The sequence below is a fragment of the Vitis riparia genome, chromosome 6 (genome assembly GCF_004353265.1).
Source record: "Vitis riparia cultivar Riparia Gloire de Montpellier isolate 1030 chromosome 6, EGFV_Vit.rip_1.0, whole genome shotgun sequence".
Lineage (NCBI taxonomy): Eukaryota > Viridiplantae > Streptophyta > Magnoliopsida > Vitales > Vitaceae > Vitis > Vitis riparia.
Genome location: NC_048436.1, coordinates 224,360 through 240,050, shown reverse-complemented (window position 1 = coordinate 240,050; position 15,691 = coordinate 224,360). Strand labels below are relative to the sequence as shown.

Genomic DNA, 15,691 nt, shown 5'->3' with positions numbered 1-15,691 from the left:
AAAGTATTTTTAAAAGAATCAATATTTTTACTCGAGAACGTTTTTAATAGAAGTATTTTTAGAATAATCACATATCAAGTATTTCTCTAAAAAGTATTATAAGTAATTTTTCAAATTTTTAAAAATATTTCCTAAATTTAACAAACGTCTAATTTTTTATTTTATTTTTCAAAAACAACTTTTAGTGTAAAAACATTTTTTAAAATCACTGTCAAACAGATAATAAAAAATCCTTTTCCAGAACGCTACAAATGACTTTCAAATATTATAAATGATTTTTTAGATTTTTAAAAGTGTTTCTTAAAGTTTGTTAAACACATAAGTTTTTTTCAAAAACATTTTTTAAGCTAAAAATATTTTCAAGAATCATTATGTAGTAAATCTCATCTATTTATATCTTAAATCCTATATATTGGTAACATTTTTCATTTATTTATATTTTTTCTATAATTGTTGAGGAGAGCGAAATTCCGGGCCCATGCAATGGGAATGATGTTAAAGGTTAGAGGGCAATAAAGTAATACAACAATTATATATGATATTTCCTGCTGTGTCCTAGACTCAGTAGCTTAGTATAATGAGTTTATCTCCTGGAAAGTATGAGCAGGTTGGATGTAAATTTTGGTTAGAAATTTAGAATAGCTAGCGATGGCAGGAGCTCTGCTGGGCACTTGTTTCTCATCTGCTTCTCTCTCGATAAATACTAGGGAATTCAGAATCGGCAGCTCTGCTTCTACTCCTCCCTCCAAACCCAATTTCACTTGCTTTAGAGTCAGAGCTATCAAAGAAAAAACTGAGGAAATCAGAACCCCCTCTCCTTCTCCATCTTCTTCACCTTCAGCACAGGAAATTACGGAGAAATTTGGACTTGAAGCTGGTCTCTGGAAGGTGCCCATCTAACTCCTCTTTCTTCTCCTCGTTTTCTTTTGATTTTGGTTGGTTGTAATGCTGCAATTTTATTGATTTATTGAATTATCTCGTACTGCTACCGCCTTCTACAGTGAAGCTCTGTTTTCTCTTTTTTTCACTTGCATGAGTTTCAAGGTTTTATATATTCAATTACCCTCCTTTTGGTTGCCGAGAAAACTGAGGAAAACATAGAAGAAAGCACAATTCTGAATCCTGAGTTCCACGTTCTTTAGGTTTCCGACGAATGGAATACTTGAATAGAGAGTTGAATGGGGGATATTGCTGTCTTGGGTGCCGAATAAATATTAAAAAAAAAAAAAAAATGGTTTTTATTCTGTATTTCTATGCAATCAATCTGGGGTATTGAACAACTCCCATTAGTGTGGTGATTCAGTGGTTGCAGAACAAGAAATTGGTGCTATGTTAATAACAAAGTGCAGTCCCAGAAAATGATAGGCAGTGACTTCATTCTATTATTTTTAGATTGCCACTTCCTTTTTTTTCTCTTTTTGAGGCATAATCTTTGAATTTTTATATTTGTCTTTCCTACCTTTTTCTCAGCAGCCAGTCGACTAGCCATGGATTTGAAAAAATATTCAGCATTTCCCTCACCAAGGAAAAATTTATGCTTTGCATCTGTTTTTATTTATTTATTTTTTCCTCTATTGAATACCATTCAATAGCATCAGTAGAATATTAATGGTAACTCTTCAAAATTTTTGAAATTAAAACACAGTGTAGTAAAATTAAGAAAAAATTTGCATCTTTCGATGAAAAGGAATTTCTGTGTAATAATCTTGTGGACCATAAATCTAATTCCTGTATTCCTACTTGGTGTTGAATTTATTGAATGAGTGTAGATATTCAGCTCAAAAGATGAAGAAAAGGAAGGAGGCAAAAGAGAGAAATCAAAAGGAGAAGAAGCCAAGGAGCTGCTAGCAAAATATGGGGGAGCATACCTGGCCACCTCCATTACTCTCTCCTTGATCTCCTTCTCCCTCTGTTATGCACTAATCAATGCAGGAGTGGATGTCCAAGCTCTGTTGCAAAAGGTATTTGAATTGCAAACTTTAAGCTTCCTCCATATAAAAATAATAGGTTTGGGAGCAATGGTCTTGATTGCTGAGTTGCAAAAGGTGGGAATATCTGTGGATGCGACTGGGGAGAAAGTGGGGACGTTTGCATTGGCATATGCTGCACATAAGGCTGCATCTCCTATAAGGTTCCCACCCACCGTAGCTCTCACTCCCATCGTGGCCAGCTGGATTGGGAAGAAAGTTGACAAGGAGAATTAACTTGTATGCGTATGACTACCTCCTCCTACCTCCTACCTCCTACCTCCTACCTCCTACCTCCTAATGTAATATGCTCTCTGTTTTTCTTTTTTAATATGAAATCATTCTTTTCATAGTAATGTCGATGCTTCTGCCCGCCTGAACGAGAGTACAACTTTGCTTTCACAATAATCTGAATCCTTCAAAATTTTATGTCAAGGCCATCAATTTTTTTATTGTTTTAGGCATGCAACCAAGCTGCTACATGTTGGAAGTTCTGCATGGCAGGATTATTGGTACCTTTTTTTTTTTTTTGTCAACCCATTTCTTGTTAAGCTCACTGTGGTCTCTAAGTAGCTCTGCTAGCATTGAAGCTAAGGAATAAGAGAAAATTACTTCTGGTTCAAACCTAATTCATAGAAAATGAAACAGGTAAATTTGAATTCAAGTTTTTCCTGGACATGGACAATGTAATATAAGAAGAGCACTCATGTCTCAGTTTATGAGGAAGCATGAACCACTTAAAAAGGTGTTTAAAGGCACTAGACATTCTGATAATCCATGGTGAAATGCCCCAGGATCACACTTAACTTAAACAGCAAAACTATAAGCAATTGACAAGCACAGCATTTACTTAGGATACTTCATTTTTAAAAAGTAGCAGGTTAACCTGATTTGAGCAAAACAGCATCCACATCAAGTACCATCAAAGAGTACCAAGAACTCAAGCAGCATTGTGCTGCCCAAAGGGAAACGGAAAATCGCATTTCACAGTTCTGCCATCACATAAGATGCTCATGTAATTTGATTCATTACTTACCTAAAACCAACATAACCAAATTTCAAGTCAATCGTACAAAAGGGGGGGGAGAGGAGGAGAAAGCAAGCCATAGAACAATATACAGAGGCAAAATTGTAATAGAGCAAATAATATTTCTATTCATTACTAAATCAGACTGATCATGTATAGTATTAGCCTACTGTACAGTGAACCAGCTTCCCCCATCTACACATTCTCTAAACTTCCTGAGATGCCTTCTTGTGGAGCAATGAGGAGGCAACCTCCAAATTTTTCACCACCTCTACAATTGAATCAGGAAAATGGAAGATGGATGGAATTAATTGGTTCCCCAAGTATCCATGATTTGTTTTGCATGCCAATCTAATTCACCTCCCTGGAGTATTGGCAGCAGGAGGCACTTCCGCAGCACTAGATGGTGGAGTTTGAGGCTGTGGTGTGCTGACATTAGCCATTGCATAGTCATCATTAAGAGCATCTAACTCATTCCATTCAACTCCAGCTGTGGTTGAGAGTCAAGGAACTTGGTACTTGCACGTAAATAAAGATGAGGAAAGTAGATAAAAAGAAAATACGCAATATATTATTGAGAGGATACGCTCTGTCCTCCACATGTCTGTGATGCTCACATCGGCATCTGACAAAAGCCAGTAATCTGCATCACTCTGTCAAGGAAACAGGAAATGTTTAGAACACCTGGGTGCTTACATGATTTAACTGCACATGCAACACATTCATGGTTAAAAACATCACTCTTCCCTTTTCACTGAAGTGAAAAGAAAGCAAAGTTACAGATTTTTTCCATTTGAAAGAACCCTCATTCCAACAAGAACTCTGATTTATAATTGCTGAATGATGCATAAAAAGGGTTATACTTGTATAAAAAACAATGGACAAAGAAAAAATTATCAATCTCCACCGATCCAACTGCAACGGTTTCCTTTCCTTCCAATTCTGTAAAATAGAGCATGTTACCTGCACTTCTAATCCCTTTTCAGCAGACTCTATCATCACAAAGCTTTTAAAACCATGCTAACCATAACAATTCAAGTTTTAAGACTTACATCAACATCTGATGGAACGATCTTCATTATCCCACTCACAAAATCTTGTGACGCATTAAGATCAGAGGACATTCTATGAGCATCTTGTCCCTGTATTTCAATCTCCTTCCCTCTGCTCTCTTCTGTTACCATTGCTGCTGTTGGGTCCTCATTATATCCTGAACTTGATGGAAAACTTGGAGGTGCCTCAAGACCATTAATCTCCTCAAACTTCTCTTCAAATTGACTAAACCAATATCAAGAAAAATTAAGAGAATGAAAAGACAAGGCATCAGAACAGAATAGCCTGTCTCAAATAGTTTATCATCCTTACTTCCAAATAAGAATAATGGTTATCCCGTGCCTGCAAATAGAAAACAGGTGTTGTAACCAAAAGGCAACAGTACCTGACAAGGTAAACATCTATAGGGCCCATTGAGCTTCTAAGAACTATTCTGTATCTCCTCTGAGGATAATCAACAGCCTACACGCAAAGGACAAAATTTCTTAGGGAATATGGAATGTTAAGACACAAAAGATGAACTTTTCCTTGATCTTCTCTGCACTTGATTTACCTCATCAGGATCTGGGACTTCTAGTGTGGTGCCATGTGGGGCTTTAATTGCTATCAAGGTTTCTTTCTGGTGGGAACAATACAAACAGACTCCCGTTAACAATCAGCCAAACAGAAATGAGCACATTCTTGGGATTTGAAACATTCTAATCTCAATTACTGTAAACCACCAAATCAAAGCGAAGAAAAAACAAACCTGGAAGCAGGGTAACCCCTTGATGTCTTCTTCAGTGACAAAAAGCCACCTAAGATAAGTAAGAGTGTAGAAATAGTTATCGTCTTGATCAAACTAACACACCACTAGTTAAATAACCGAATTTTGATGGGAGCAAGGGGAGAAATTTTACTTTTGATTGTTTTCATCTTCACTCAGGTCCCTCAATCTTTCTTGCATATCTCTGCAACAGACTAAAAGCATCAGCATAACCCAGAGCTTGCAAGACATCATAGAACTGTACTAGCATAGGAATGTTCACATTACCTTATTTGTGCATCTAATCTGCGCTCCTGAATAGAAAGGTTTTCAACTTCTTCCTGCAGAGGAAAAACTATTCATAAGACCACATCCTGCAAGTTTAGGAAAGATGCAAACAATTTTTCTTTCCAAATTCTCCAGTTCTCTCCAGTGGTGACAAATATCACAGATGGTCCACCATTCCCTGAATGTTGCATATACCCATGCAATTCAATGAACTCAATTCCACAGCTTTTTTCTAGATATTGCCGTCAGCTAGCCAAAACCTACTTTGGCTTTCTGCTCACTTCAGATAGATTTAATATTTGTTTGACTAAACCTTGGTTGCTGTCTAATTACCAGTTACCACAATTGTTCTTCATTTAGGGCCCAGACCATCAAAACCATAGGATTGGCAGAGGCAATGTAAACAAAAAATAAAACAAAAAGAATAAAACTCTCTCAAAGAGTTGAAGAGGGGGTGTTTAATAAAACTGAAAATTGAATACTGAACTGCAAGTATTATTGAATGTACAAAAATAAAAAGCCAATGGTAGCATCTGAAATTTAAGTAATGAATTCAGATTCAGTTATACTGTTTGATAAACAAAAAATTAAAAGAATTAAAAGAAAAGAAAAGTTTGTTTTACAGATTAATCCACAAACAATTACTAGATTTTTCTATGAAGAACCATATGTTAAGCTATGTCACATGTACTACTATGTTTTTTTGGTGATGATTGAAGAATACAGTAAAAAAATTCAACTGTTTTTATATAATTCATAATTTAAAAAATGAAATATGTAGATGATTTAATGTAAAGAATCTAATAAACTTATATGCATGATCATTTTTTTCCTATTTAATCAAAATGACAAAGTGGAAGAGAGTTTACAACTTTGATAAATTCCTCACCCTTAGAATTCGTTATAAAAGAATTGAAAATTAAAAGGAATTAGGTTATAAACAATGATTAAAAGTGATAATCAAAAGTTACAAAACTTTAAAAACCTGAGAGCAAATGTTTCTCTTAAGTATTTAATGACCATGGTTGTAGAAATTTAAGTGATTTTCAAGTAGAGTCTGTTTTTTAACTGGCATCTCATTTATACTATTTGCACTGTAAAACACACTTAAACAGTAGGACTACTTGATATGTTTAGTTGAAGTACCAATTATGGTGATCAAACACACCCATGAAGATCAAGACAGTGCATGCCAAGAAACAATTTACCTACTTCTGCATACCTGTAAACTAGTAACATTTTCATCAACCTCTCCTGGCCTCGAGACATCAAGTCCCCTACAAAAATCAATTAACTTTTGAGTAATTCTTCACATGTTGAGGTAATTATTAACATTTCAAAACAACTTTAAATAAAAAGTAAATGACAGAATATTTTCATACTTCCACTGAATTCTATTCTTCAACTTCTTCTCAATGAGACCAATTCCTTCAAGGACATTGGTTATGTCATATATACGCCTCTTCTGTACCTGTGATAATGGAAACGTTTTCAATTGACAGGATGTTATGCCACAGGATATATTGCGTTAGATATAAAATAGCACCTCTAAAGTGTCGGCAGCTTTATTTAGATCAAGAATACCATCTTCTGCATGTTTAATCAAATTAATGAACTTCTTTGTCAAGAGACCTGAATGAGAATCATAGGACATTGTTGTCACTTTTATGGCATCCACTTTGGCTGTCCCACAAACTATTAAATGAAAACATCTATAGAAAAAATAAAACAAACTCCACCTTGTTTTCAAACTCAAAATAATAATAATAATAACAACAACAACAATAAAAGACTAAAAGGAGAAAGAGAGAGAGAGAGAGAGAGAGGAAAAAAAATCTCACACACATATACAAAGAGATAAGCAATCATTTACTTACCTAGTGAGCTATCATAACGACAGGGACCTACTGGAGTAAGATTATTTCCAGGAGAACCTGCAAATTGAGAGAAAGCATCTCAGTAAATTTGGCTTCTCTTCTCAGTCTACCATGGCTCACTATTGGATCATAAGCAAAAGAGAACTGTTCATGCTGATAAGAGAATCTCTATTCATGTTCATGTTGATAATAAAATCCTAGTAGAACCAAGGGATTTGTTGATTCTGATGGTTAATTTTTCATTGGATATGCTGCAGAATTAAAAATTTGGGAGCCAAATATACACATCTTCGACAGAAACTGCTCACCAGCATTAGATACTGGAGTTTGAGGTCCAGACCTGCTGCACTTGGTAATCCTTGATGTTTTCTGTGCCTTTCCTCCTTTTCCTGATACAGGTGTCTGGACAGGACTGTTGACTACGTCAGTAAAACCAGGAACAGCAGTCCACTCGCTAGACTCAGCTTCATAATCGGGTTCACTTTTCCGCTTTAATTGCTAAAGAATACCATATAGTTTTTGTAAATTGCAATGAGCAACATGTGCAATAAAATTTAATCATATAATTAACTGAAAAATATATTGAACTATTCCAAGAAAAAAAAAATGCATTAACAATGGGAAAACCAGCCTAATATTAAATGAGGCAAAATATTGAAGATTTTACACCAAGCAAAAGCAAAGAAGAGTAAAAGTTTTCCCAGCCTGCCAAAAAGAATTCCTCGAAGATAAAACTTCACTAATAGTTACAATGACCCAGTTTGTCAACAAAAATATCATTTAGGTTGTAAACCTCTTAATGAAAGCAAAAAGATTATAATATTTTTTTAATGGAGAAATTGTGGACATGCTTGTAACTCTTTCATAGCAGATAATAATAAATTAATTTAGTAAAAACACCCCATATGAATGACCCCATTGAACCACCAAAAACTACAGATGCAAGCAGATGCCAGCCTGTATGAATAATACTGCCACTGGAATGGACATAATAACTGCAGACAGATTCAAGCGGCTCTTTGCTTGCTTACATTCCACCAATATATGCAAAACTAGTAACAGGAGAAGCTAGTTGTGGACATTTACCAACATCTAAAACTCTTCAAGAAAAGCCCATTTGATTGATGACCATCCTATAAACAGGGACTGAGATTTCCTTATTATTTTACACCCCTTGTAATTACAAAGAACTCACAGCTCTCTCGCTAAGCTTTTCCCATGTACAACTTCCTCAAGGATATCATTGGTCAATTCAGCATGTCTATTTGAAACTCCTTTCCTTTCCATAACTCATTTAGATACCTTACAAGGGAAAATGATTTCTCTAAGTTGATAAAAACCTAGTCGAGTCTGGCCTCTAGACTACAAACTTCTCCATCTATTAACTATTGGAAAAGTTAGCTCTAATTATTGATTCACAGGAGCTATGTGCTCCCTCTAGGAATGTGCATTTTGAGCTTATGTTACTACTTTTTTGTGCAGCACTCTAATATCAACGAAATGTCAATATAAGCAATAAACACGGATGCATTCTTTAAGATTTAAAATGAAATGTGTTGAATAACCAGATGGCAGGAGAGAAAGGGCAACAAATCACAAATGATTCACTGGCTTGATGTCCACCTTGCGAAGCACAAATTGGAAAGGCATCAAGAACCTTAAAACCAGATAATTTATGGCCAAAAATATGGAAAAGAAATTTTAAAACAATCTTTGTTCGGAAGAAAACCCCCATCTTTGCCCAATGGAAAGGTGACAAGTAATTTGACAGATTAGATGGTCAAACTCAAGTAAAACACCCCAGGCTTTCTAAAGAATCAAACACAAAGACAAGGGAACAAAACTTTTTGATTGGATAAACAATGAGAACCTTGCATCTCTCTTTGCATTGTTCCAGAAAGTTCATCAAGCTACCAAAAAGAGCATCCGACACCAAACATCATCCTAAAACATAGCCCTCCACAGGAGACCCACCACAATTTTTTGGTAAGCTTGATGAACAACGGTCTAAAATTCTAAAACAAAACCTACACCTGAGAACATCATCACCATCCAGGAGTCTAATTCACTCATAATATAATCCCACTTCATTGCAATGGCCCAACAACCATTTATCAAAACGCCCCAAATCTTTAAACTAATAGATCACCTAATCATCCAACTACAATTATCTTTCAATGCACCAAATGGTACTTAAACCCCTTATGCCTCAGCTATTGACGAAAAAAACTAAATCTTCACATTTACACCCATAGAACCTTCTCAACCTGTCATACCATAAAGCAAAGAACTAGAAAGAAAGCAAGAACCAGAAAGAAGGATGGGAGAAGACACATAAACTTGAAGAAGAGCTTACAATAGATCTCACCCCGTGTAGAGTTCTATGCAAAACGACAACCCCAATACTGCTACTAACAACTTTCTGAACTACAATTAACTTGTTCCTTTCCCAGCTTGCAATCCAATTTATAAAAACGCCAAAATCCTTCAACCACAGGTCCAATTCTACTCAATTGATCACAATTCAGCGCCCTAAGTTCCAGAACAAAGCACAAACAACCAAACTCACATACAAACCGCAAGGAACACACAATTCCCACAGTCAACAGCCAACCAATTTCCAATTCCAAACACCGAGGCAAACAGATCCCCAGAGCAAACTCACCGGAGATTTTACCACCACGGCCTCGTCGGCCTCGTGATCGGGGACGCGGCCGGAGGAGGAGAAGCGGTGGTAGTCCCCGGGCGAGGGGACGAAGGGCGGGCGGGCGGGCGGAAAGGGGAGGTGGCGTTTGGGAGGGTGCATGATCTGGTGAGGCGGCTGAGAAGAAGGGTTCATGGGGGAAGAAGATGGAGAAGAGGAGGGGATCGGGGTTAGGGTTAGGCGAATTGTAGGAAAAGCAGAGGAGGAAGCGGAGAGGAATTGGAGGGAGATCTGAAAGAGATTAAAAAAGGTAGGAAGAAAGGGAAGAAGAAGAAGAAGAAGAAAACGAGGGAAGGGAGGGAGGAGGGAATTTTGGTTCGGATATAGATGTGGAGGGAAGTTCTATTATTATAAAAACCCACCCCTCTCAATTATTATTTTTTTTTTCTTATTAATTCCTACTTAATTTAGAAAATGCATAAATAAGTACCACTGCTCTGATTTATTTTGAAAAATAAATCATAAAATTTTTAATTTGTATATACTTAATAATGCTGTCATATAAATCAAATAACATTCCGTGGCATCATATGATCTTAATTAACGGTAACATTATTGGATAGAGTTTGTTGGGAGGCTGTGTAATAGTGCGAGATTAGAAGTTGATTGTTGTTGTTGTCATGTTAACAAAGATAAATAAATAAATAAAATATTGTATTTTAGAAAAGATGAAAAGGTCGGTTCGAATCGGCGATGCGCGCCTTTTGTTGGGGGAACTGGGAATCAAGTCAGCGATTATTTGGCGCGTATTTCTCCACTCACTTTGCCCACTCCTCACCAACCAAACCCTACCCAATACTCCCGTGGACCGGCCTCTCCCTACTTCAATCTCAGGTTCAAATATCATTAAACTGCTCCATTTCTCTTGGGCCAGGCCTGTATGAAAAAACTAAAATAAAAAAACCCTTTAAGTTATGTTTATGTTTGGTTGAAATAATAAACTGAAATTTAAAATAACATATAAAAATAGTTTATTGAATTTTTATTTTTATTTTTTTTACTTTTTCTTTTGGGAAAAGTAGGTCTTGACTCATTAATACGAAAATATATGGAAAAAATGAACCTCAAATTTTTTAAATCAATATTATCTTTATTTATTTAAAAATAATTTGAAATATATACACTTTTAATAAGTCATTTAATTATTTCTTAAAATGTCCCTTTTACTTATCATATTATTAACATCAACGTAAATGTTTATCTTCTTTTTAGATTTATTATTATTATTATTATTTTATTTAGGTTTTTTTCCCTTTAGAAATAAACACGTCTTAGGAAAAGTTGGGACTTATTTTTTTCTCCATGACCAAACATCTTAGAGTAAAAGTGAGGAAGTTTGAAGGGTGTGGTCATTAGAAGTAGTGAAAAAAATCTCAAATAATAATAATAATAAATTTAAAAGAAATGAAAACATTTATATGGAAGAGCATGTCAATGGGTGTCAATGACATAACAAGTAAAAGGGGTATTTATGAAATAATTAGATGAATTATTAAAAAGTGTATGTATTTCAAATTATTTTTAAATGGATTAAGATAATACTAATTTAAAAAATTTGAAGTTCCTTTTTCTATATATTTTCATACTAATGAAACAAATCTCGCTTTTCTGTTTTCTTTTTCTACCTTTCATCTTTATTTCTTTACCTTAGATTTTGCGAAAACCAAATATAGCTTTGAATAGGTAGGCAAAGTTTGTCAATATGACTTGAATACAATATAATTTTCGCAAGTTTAGAATGAGTATAATCATGTTTGAGTCAAATTCATGGTTGAGTATCAAACTCATTCAATAAATAGGTTATTTTTTTTGCCAACCTATATAATGCGAATTTAACAAAAATTGACCTATTTGATAATTATATTAATTAACCTAATGATAATTTTAACCTATTTAACACATATTTGACTCATTTTAAATTTACTTTTGAATAAATGAGTTAATTGAATTATAAATATGTCAAATTAGAAGATTAATTATATAAACTTATATATGACTTAACTAAACTTTATAATTAAACATAATGACTTGATTATTAAACGAATTACATGATTTATTACCCATTTAATAATGAGATTGTATTTTGGTTTACATTTTTAATCTAATTATTATTCATATCATGTTTAGGTAAAACTATTTGGTTGAATATCTAAAATTAGATACGATACAAACACGACCCACATAAGAATTGCCACCTCTAATTATGAGCACAAAGAGATGCATCTCAAGGCCCGAGGGAGAGTAAAATAAGAATGAACAATTTGTGGCAATAGTTCGGACAAAATCAAGTTTGTATTATTGTTAAGAACTATTGAATATTCACCTACCTTCAATATAATCTAGTTATATGTCATACTCGATATAGATACAATATATTTATTATTTAATATTATAACAATCAAATCTCTTTTATATAATTTGCTATGCACTCATAAGGTTTTTACAACTTTAAAATATGATTATATGGTTAAAAGAAATTCATACCTGTTATAAGCTTTTTTCACTTATTTGAGTGAGATATCACAATTATTCAAATGCAAATATAATGTTCTTGTCATGTCTAACATGATTATAGGGCCAAATGAACAAATACTTCTTGTTGAGCTAAGCATACAAAAACTTATATTGAAGTTAAGGATCAACCTTGATACCATTTGTAAGGACTCGTTTCTTTTATATTGAGTTAAACAAACAAAAACCTAAATTAAAGTTAAGGATCAACTTTGATACTATTTATAATGATTTATTTCATCTCTTAATGTTGAAAAATCATTAACTAGTATTTGAGAATTCATTCATTTTCATCTAAAAATCACCATTATTTTTTATTTTAAAAATTGAAAAGAAAAAGAAGAAGAAGAAGAAAAGGAAAAAAATATGCCCAAACAACACTTTAGGCTTGTTTTCGTAAACTTTCTATTTTTTGTTTTTAAAAATGTAGAAATTCTTATATATAAAAGTGTAGATTTAGTCCTTAAAAATTACTTTAAAAATATTAAAATTAAAATTAATAAAATAATTTTAATATCTCCATTTTTAAATTAATTTTTGAAAAATCATTATATTTCATTGCAAGTCTTTAAGGGGGTGTTTGGTACTTCAAAATAGGGAATGAAAATAAATATTTTGTTTTTATTCTTATTTCTTAGTGGATAGAAATGAATTTAATGATTCCATTTTTAGTATTTGGATGAATTTGGAATGCAAGATTGGAATGATTATTTGTTTTCATTCCAATGTTTGATAATAATAGGAATGGAAATGAAAAAGAAATAAATTTACAATAATATCCTTCCATATTTTTTTTTATTTTTAAAAAATAAAATTTGAGAGTTTTTTTGTTAATAAATAATAAGACTAAAAATATATATATACTCAATAAATAAAAAATTAACCATAAAAAATCATATAACCCAAATGTACAAATATTCAATTATTATTTTTATTAATAATTTGTTATGCTTAAGAGTTATAAAATTATGTTTTACCAAAAAAAAAAATATATTTATTAGAATATTTAAATTCTCAAAGCTAGCAAATGTTTTTCCTATTTCCAAAAGAGGAAATAAAAAAATTCAAATTTCATTCTAATTTTCAACAAGTATCATATCCAATAAAATCCATAACCTTAAAAAATTTTAAATATTCGTTTTTTTTAATAAAAATAATAATAGTCTTGAAATTTTTTTTCTAAATGTCGTGGAATATTCGATTGATTCAGTTTGGGAGAATAACTTGTTGCATAAAAGTGGATGATGAATGGGGTCTCTAACTTTGCAAAAAATATAAGCATCAGACTTAAAGAATGAGATAAGAGTGTAAAATAATAAATTTAGATTATTTTATATTATCAATAAGTTTAATGAATTAGAATACCACCTATTTTTAATGAATTCAAATCTGACTTATAAGTTGGATTTAGTTTCTGCCTAAATAATTTTTTATTTCATTTCCGTCTTCTTAACATTTATCCAAACATAGGAATAAGAGAGAAAAGGAATGAGATGTCTATTCCTACTTCTCATTCCCATGTACCAAACACCCCCTAAAAGTTTATGTATTTAATATAGAAATTATTGTTATTTTCTCTTTTTTAAAAACACAAAAATAGGAAAAGTATCCAAACCCACCTAGATTTGAATATATTTATTATTTATTATTTTTAAAAGTAAAAATAGTAATAATTTTAGCATAAAATGTCACAATCTTAAAAGTGATTTTAAGAGAATAAGGCAAGTTGATATATTTTTTTTTAATATAAGCAAGTGTATCCAAATAAGCAGCTAAATATTTAATTTTTAATTATAATTTATTGATATTTATTTGTATTTATGATATATTTTTAACCTTCATTGTTTTTTAAAATTTATAAAATTTTATTTTAATTATTTTAATTGTCTATGATTTTTATAAGTTAAAAGAAAGTATTGTCCATTTTTGTAATTTAATATGCAAAGCTCTCACATTAAACAGGCTAAACAAATACAACATGCTTATTAAAATCTGTTAATCAATGTAACTTTTTCAAGTTGCTTGGACGAATCTTGTGACGTTTCTCAACCCTAAAGCAACGAAGAAGCACCAAAGACAAAAACCCTATAAGATGGGTTGAAGAGCTTTTGGGGGGGGGGGGGGGGGGGGGGGGGGGGGGGGGGGGGGGTGGAAATATCATTCGAATTGGAGAAGTGAATCAATGTTTTCATCCTTGACTTTGTTGTTGATGGAAGTACTGGTCTGAGTCAGGTCCTATAGTTTTCTGCTTCCTATCTCCTTCATCGCCTCTTCATCATCTTTCTTTTTCGAGTGCTTGGAGTTTCGAGCCTTCTTTCCTACTCCCTTCTTCGCATTTTTTTTATTATTATTTTTAAGATGAGTAGAGTCTGAGCAAGGAGGAAAATATCGATATATATTGGCGATATATCACCAATATATCATGTATCGGGAGGAGTCGACACGATATTTCTTGGAGAAAAATAGGAGAGGAGATATTTCCGTAAATATCGCCAAAATATCGGCGATATATCGGTTCAGGGAAATATATCGGAGATTTTTTGAAAAAATCGCCTCTGTGGCAAAATATCGGTGATATATCGGCGATATATTGGAAATATATAGCTGATTTTTTGGCGATATTTCCCCTCCTTCATGCAATGTGATCTGACGGCCCAGATCACGCTTGTGTTGATCCGATGGCCTAGATGTGATTCCAATGGTAATATGACGATCCAACGGTCAGATTGCTCCCAGTTTTTTATCCAACAGCCAAAATTGATTTTCAACGGTAAATTAATGTTCCAACGACTGTTTTGGCCCAAATTTCTTTTATAAATAGCCCAAATTTCATTTATTTCATCCATTTTTGCTTTCATTCTTCATTTGCTCTCTCATTACTCCAATTTTTATTAAGGTTGCTCAATTATTTAATCATTTAAAGGTATATTTGTTTTAAATTGTAATTAATTTTGTTTGCAATTTTAATTAATTCATTTATTTTCAATTAATTAGTATGTTTGCAATATGGATGATTTAATGCTATTTTTACATTCAATTGTAATTAATTTTTATATTTTTATTGAATTAACTTAGGTTAATTTGATTATTTAATTATAAATTAATATACTTATTTTAGATGATTATTTGTGATTTATTTTCACATTTAGAATTAAATTAAACTAGTTAACTTAGCTAAATTATTTAATTAACATGCTAAATTATTTAATTAATTTAATTAACATGAACTAGTATATTTTGAATATGAAATATGTTTATTTAATGAATTTAATGTGTACAAATTATTGGTATTTAATGAAATGAAATATTTTATGTGACTTTATAATGAGAACAATTACAAAATTAACATTTCTTATAGATCGACATGATATAATTTCATCTAATATCGCAAATTATATCATATATATATCAAATTTTTCAATAAAATAACTTTAAAATGTCAATTATACTTCTAATTATATTATTATGAGATTTTCCTTACATTTCCATGAGTTTTTAACAATTTTAAGTCTACCGATA

At 32.5% G+C, this 15,691-nt stretch overlaps 2 protein-coding genes across 2 annotated transcripts; one reads left to right on the top strand and one right to left on the bottom strand.

Moving 5' to 3' along the window:
• The first annotated feature begins 592 nt into the window (after positions 1-592).
• LOC117915807 lies at positions 593-2,419 on the top strand. The gene is made up of 3 exons (XM_034831499.1): positions 593-888; positions 1,770-1,961; positions 2,046-2,419. Exons 1-3 carry the CDS (start codon positions 649-651, stop codon positions 2,202-2,204), a joined length of 591 nt encoding a protein of 196 aa, XP_034687390.1. The 5' UTR covers positions 593-648; the 3' UTR covers positions 2,205-2,419.
• A 546-nt stretch (positions 2,420-2,965) lies between these two features.
• LOC117915567 (transcription factor E2FB) lies at positions 2,966-9,955 on the bottom strand. The gene is made up of 14 exons (XM_034831152.1): positions 9,623-9,955; positions 7,266-7,455; positions 6,958-7,014; positions 6,627-6,712; positions 6,463-6,551; positions 6,303-6,357; positions 5,081-5,133; positions 4,947-4,997; positions 4,796-4,844; positions 4,601-4,666; positions 4,433-4,509; positions 4,047-4,272; positions 3,581-3,647; positions 2,966-3,484 (listed from the first exon to the last, which is right to left on the bottom strand). Exons 1-14 carry the CDS (start codon positions 9,794-9,796, stop codon positions 3,351-3,353), a joined length of 1,374 nt encoding a protein of 457 aa, XP_034687043.1. The 5' UTR covers positions 9,797-9,955; the 3' UTR covers positions 2,966-3,350.
• Positions 9,956-15,691: the final 5,736 nt, after the last annotated feature.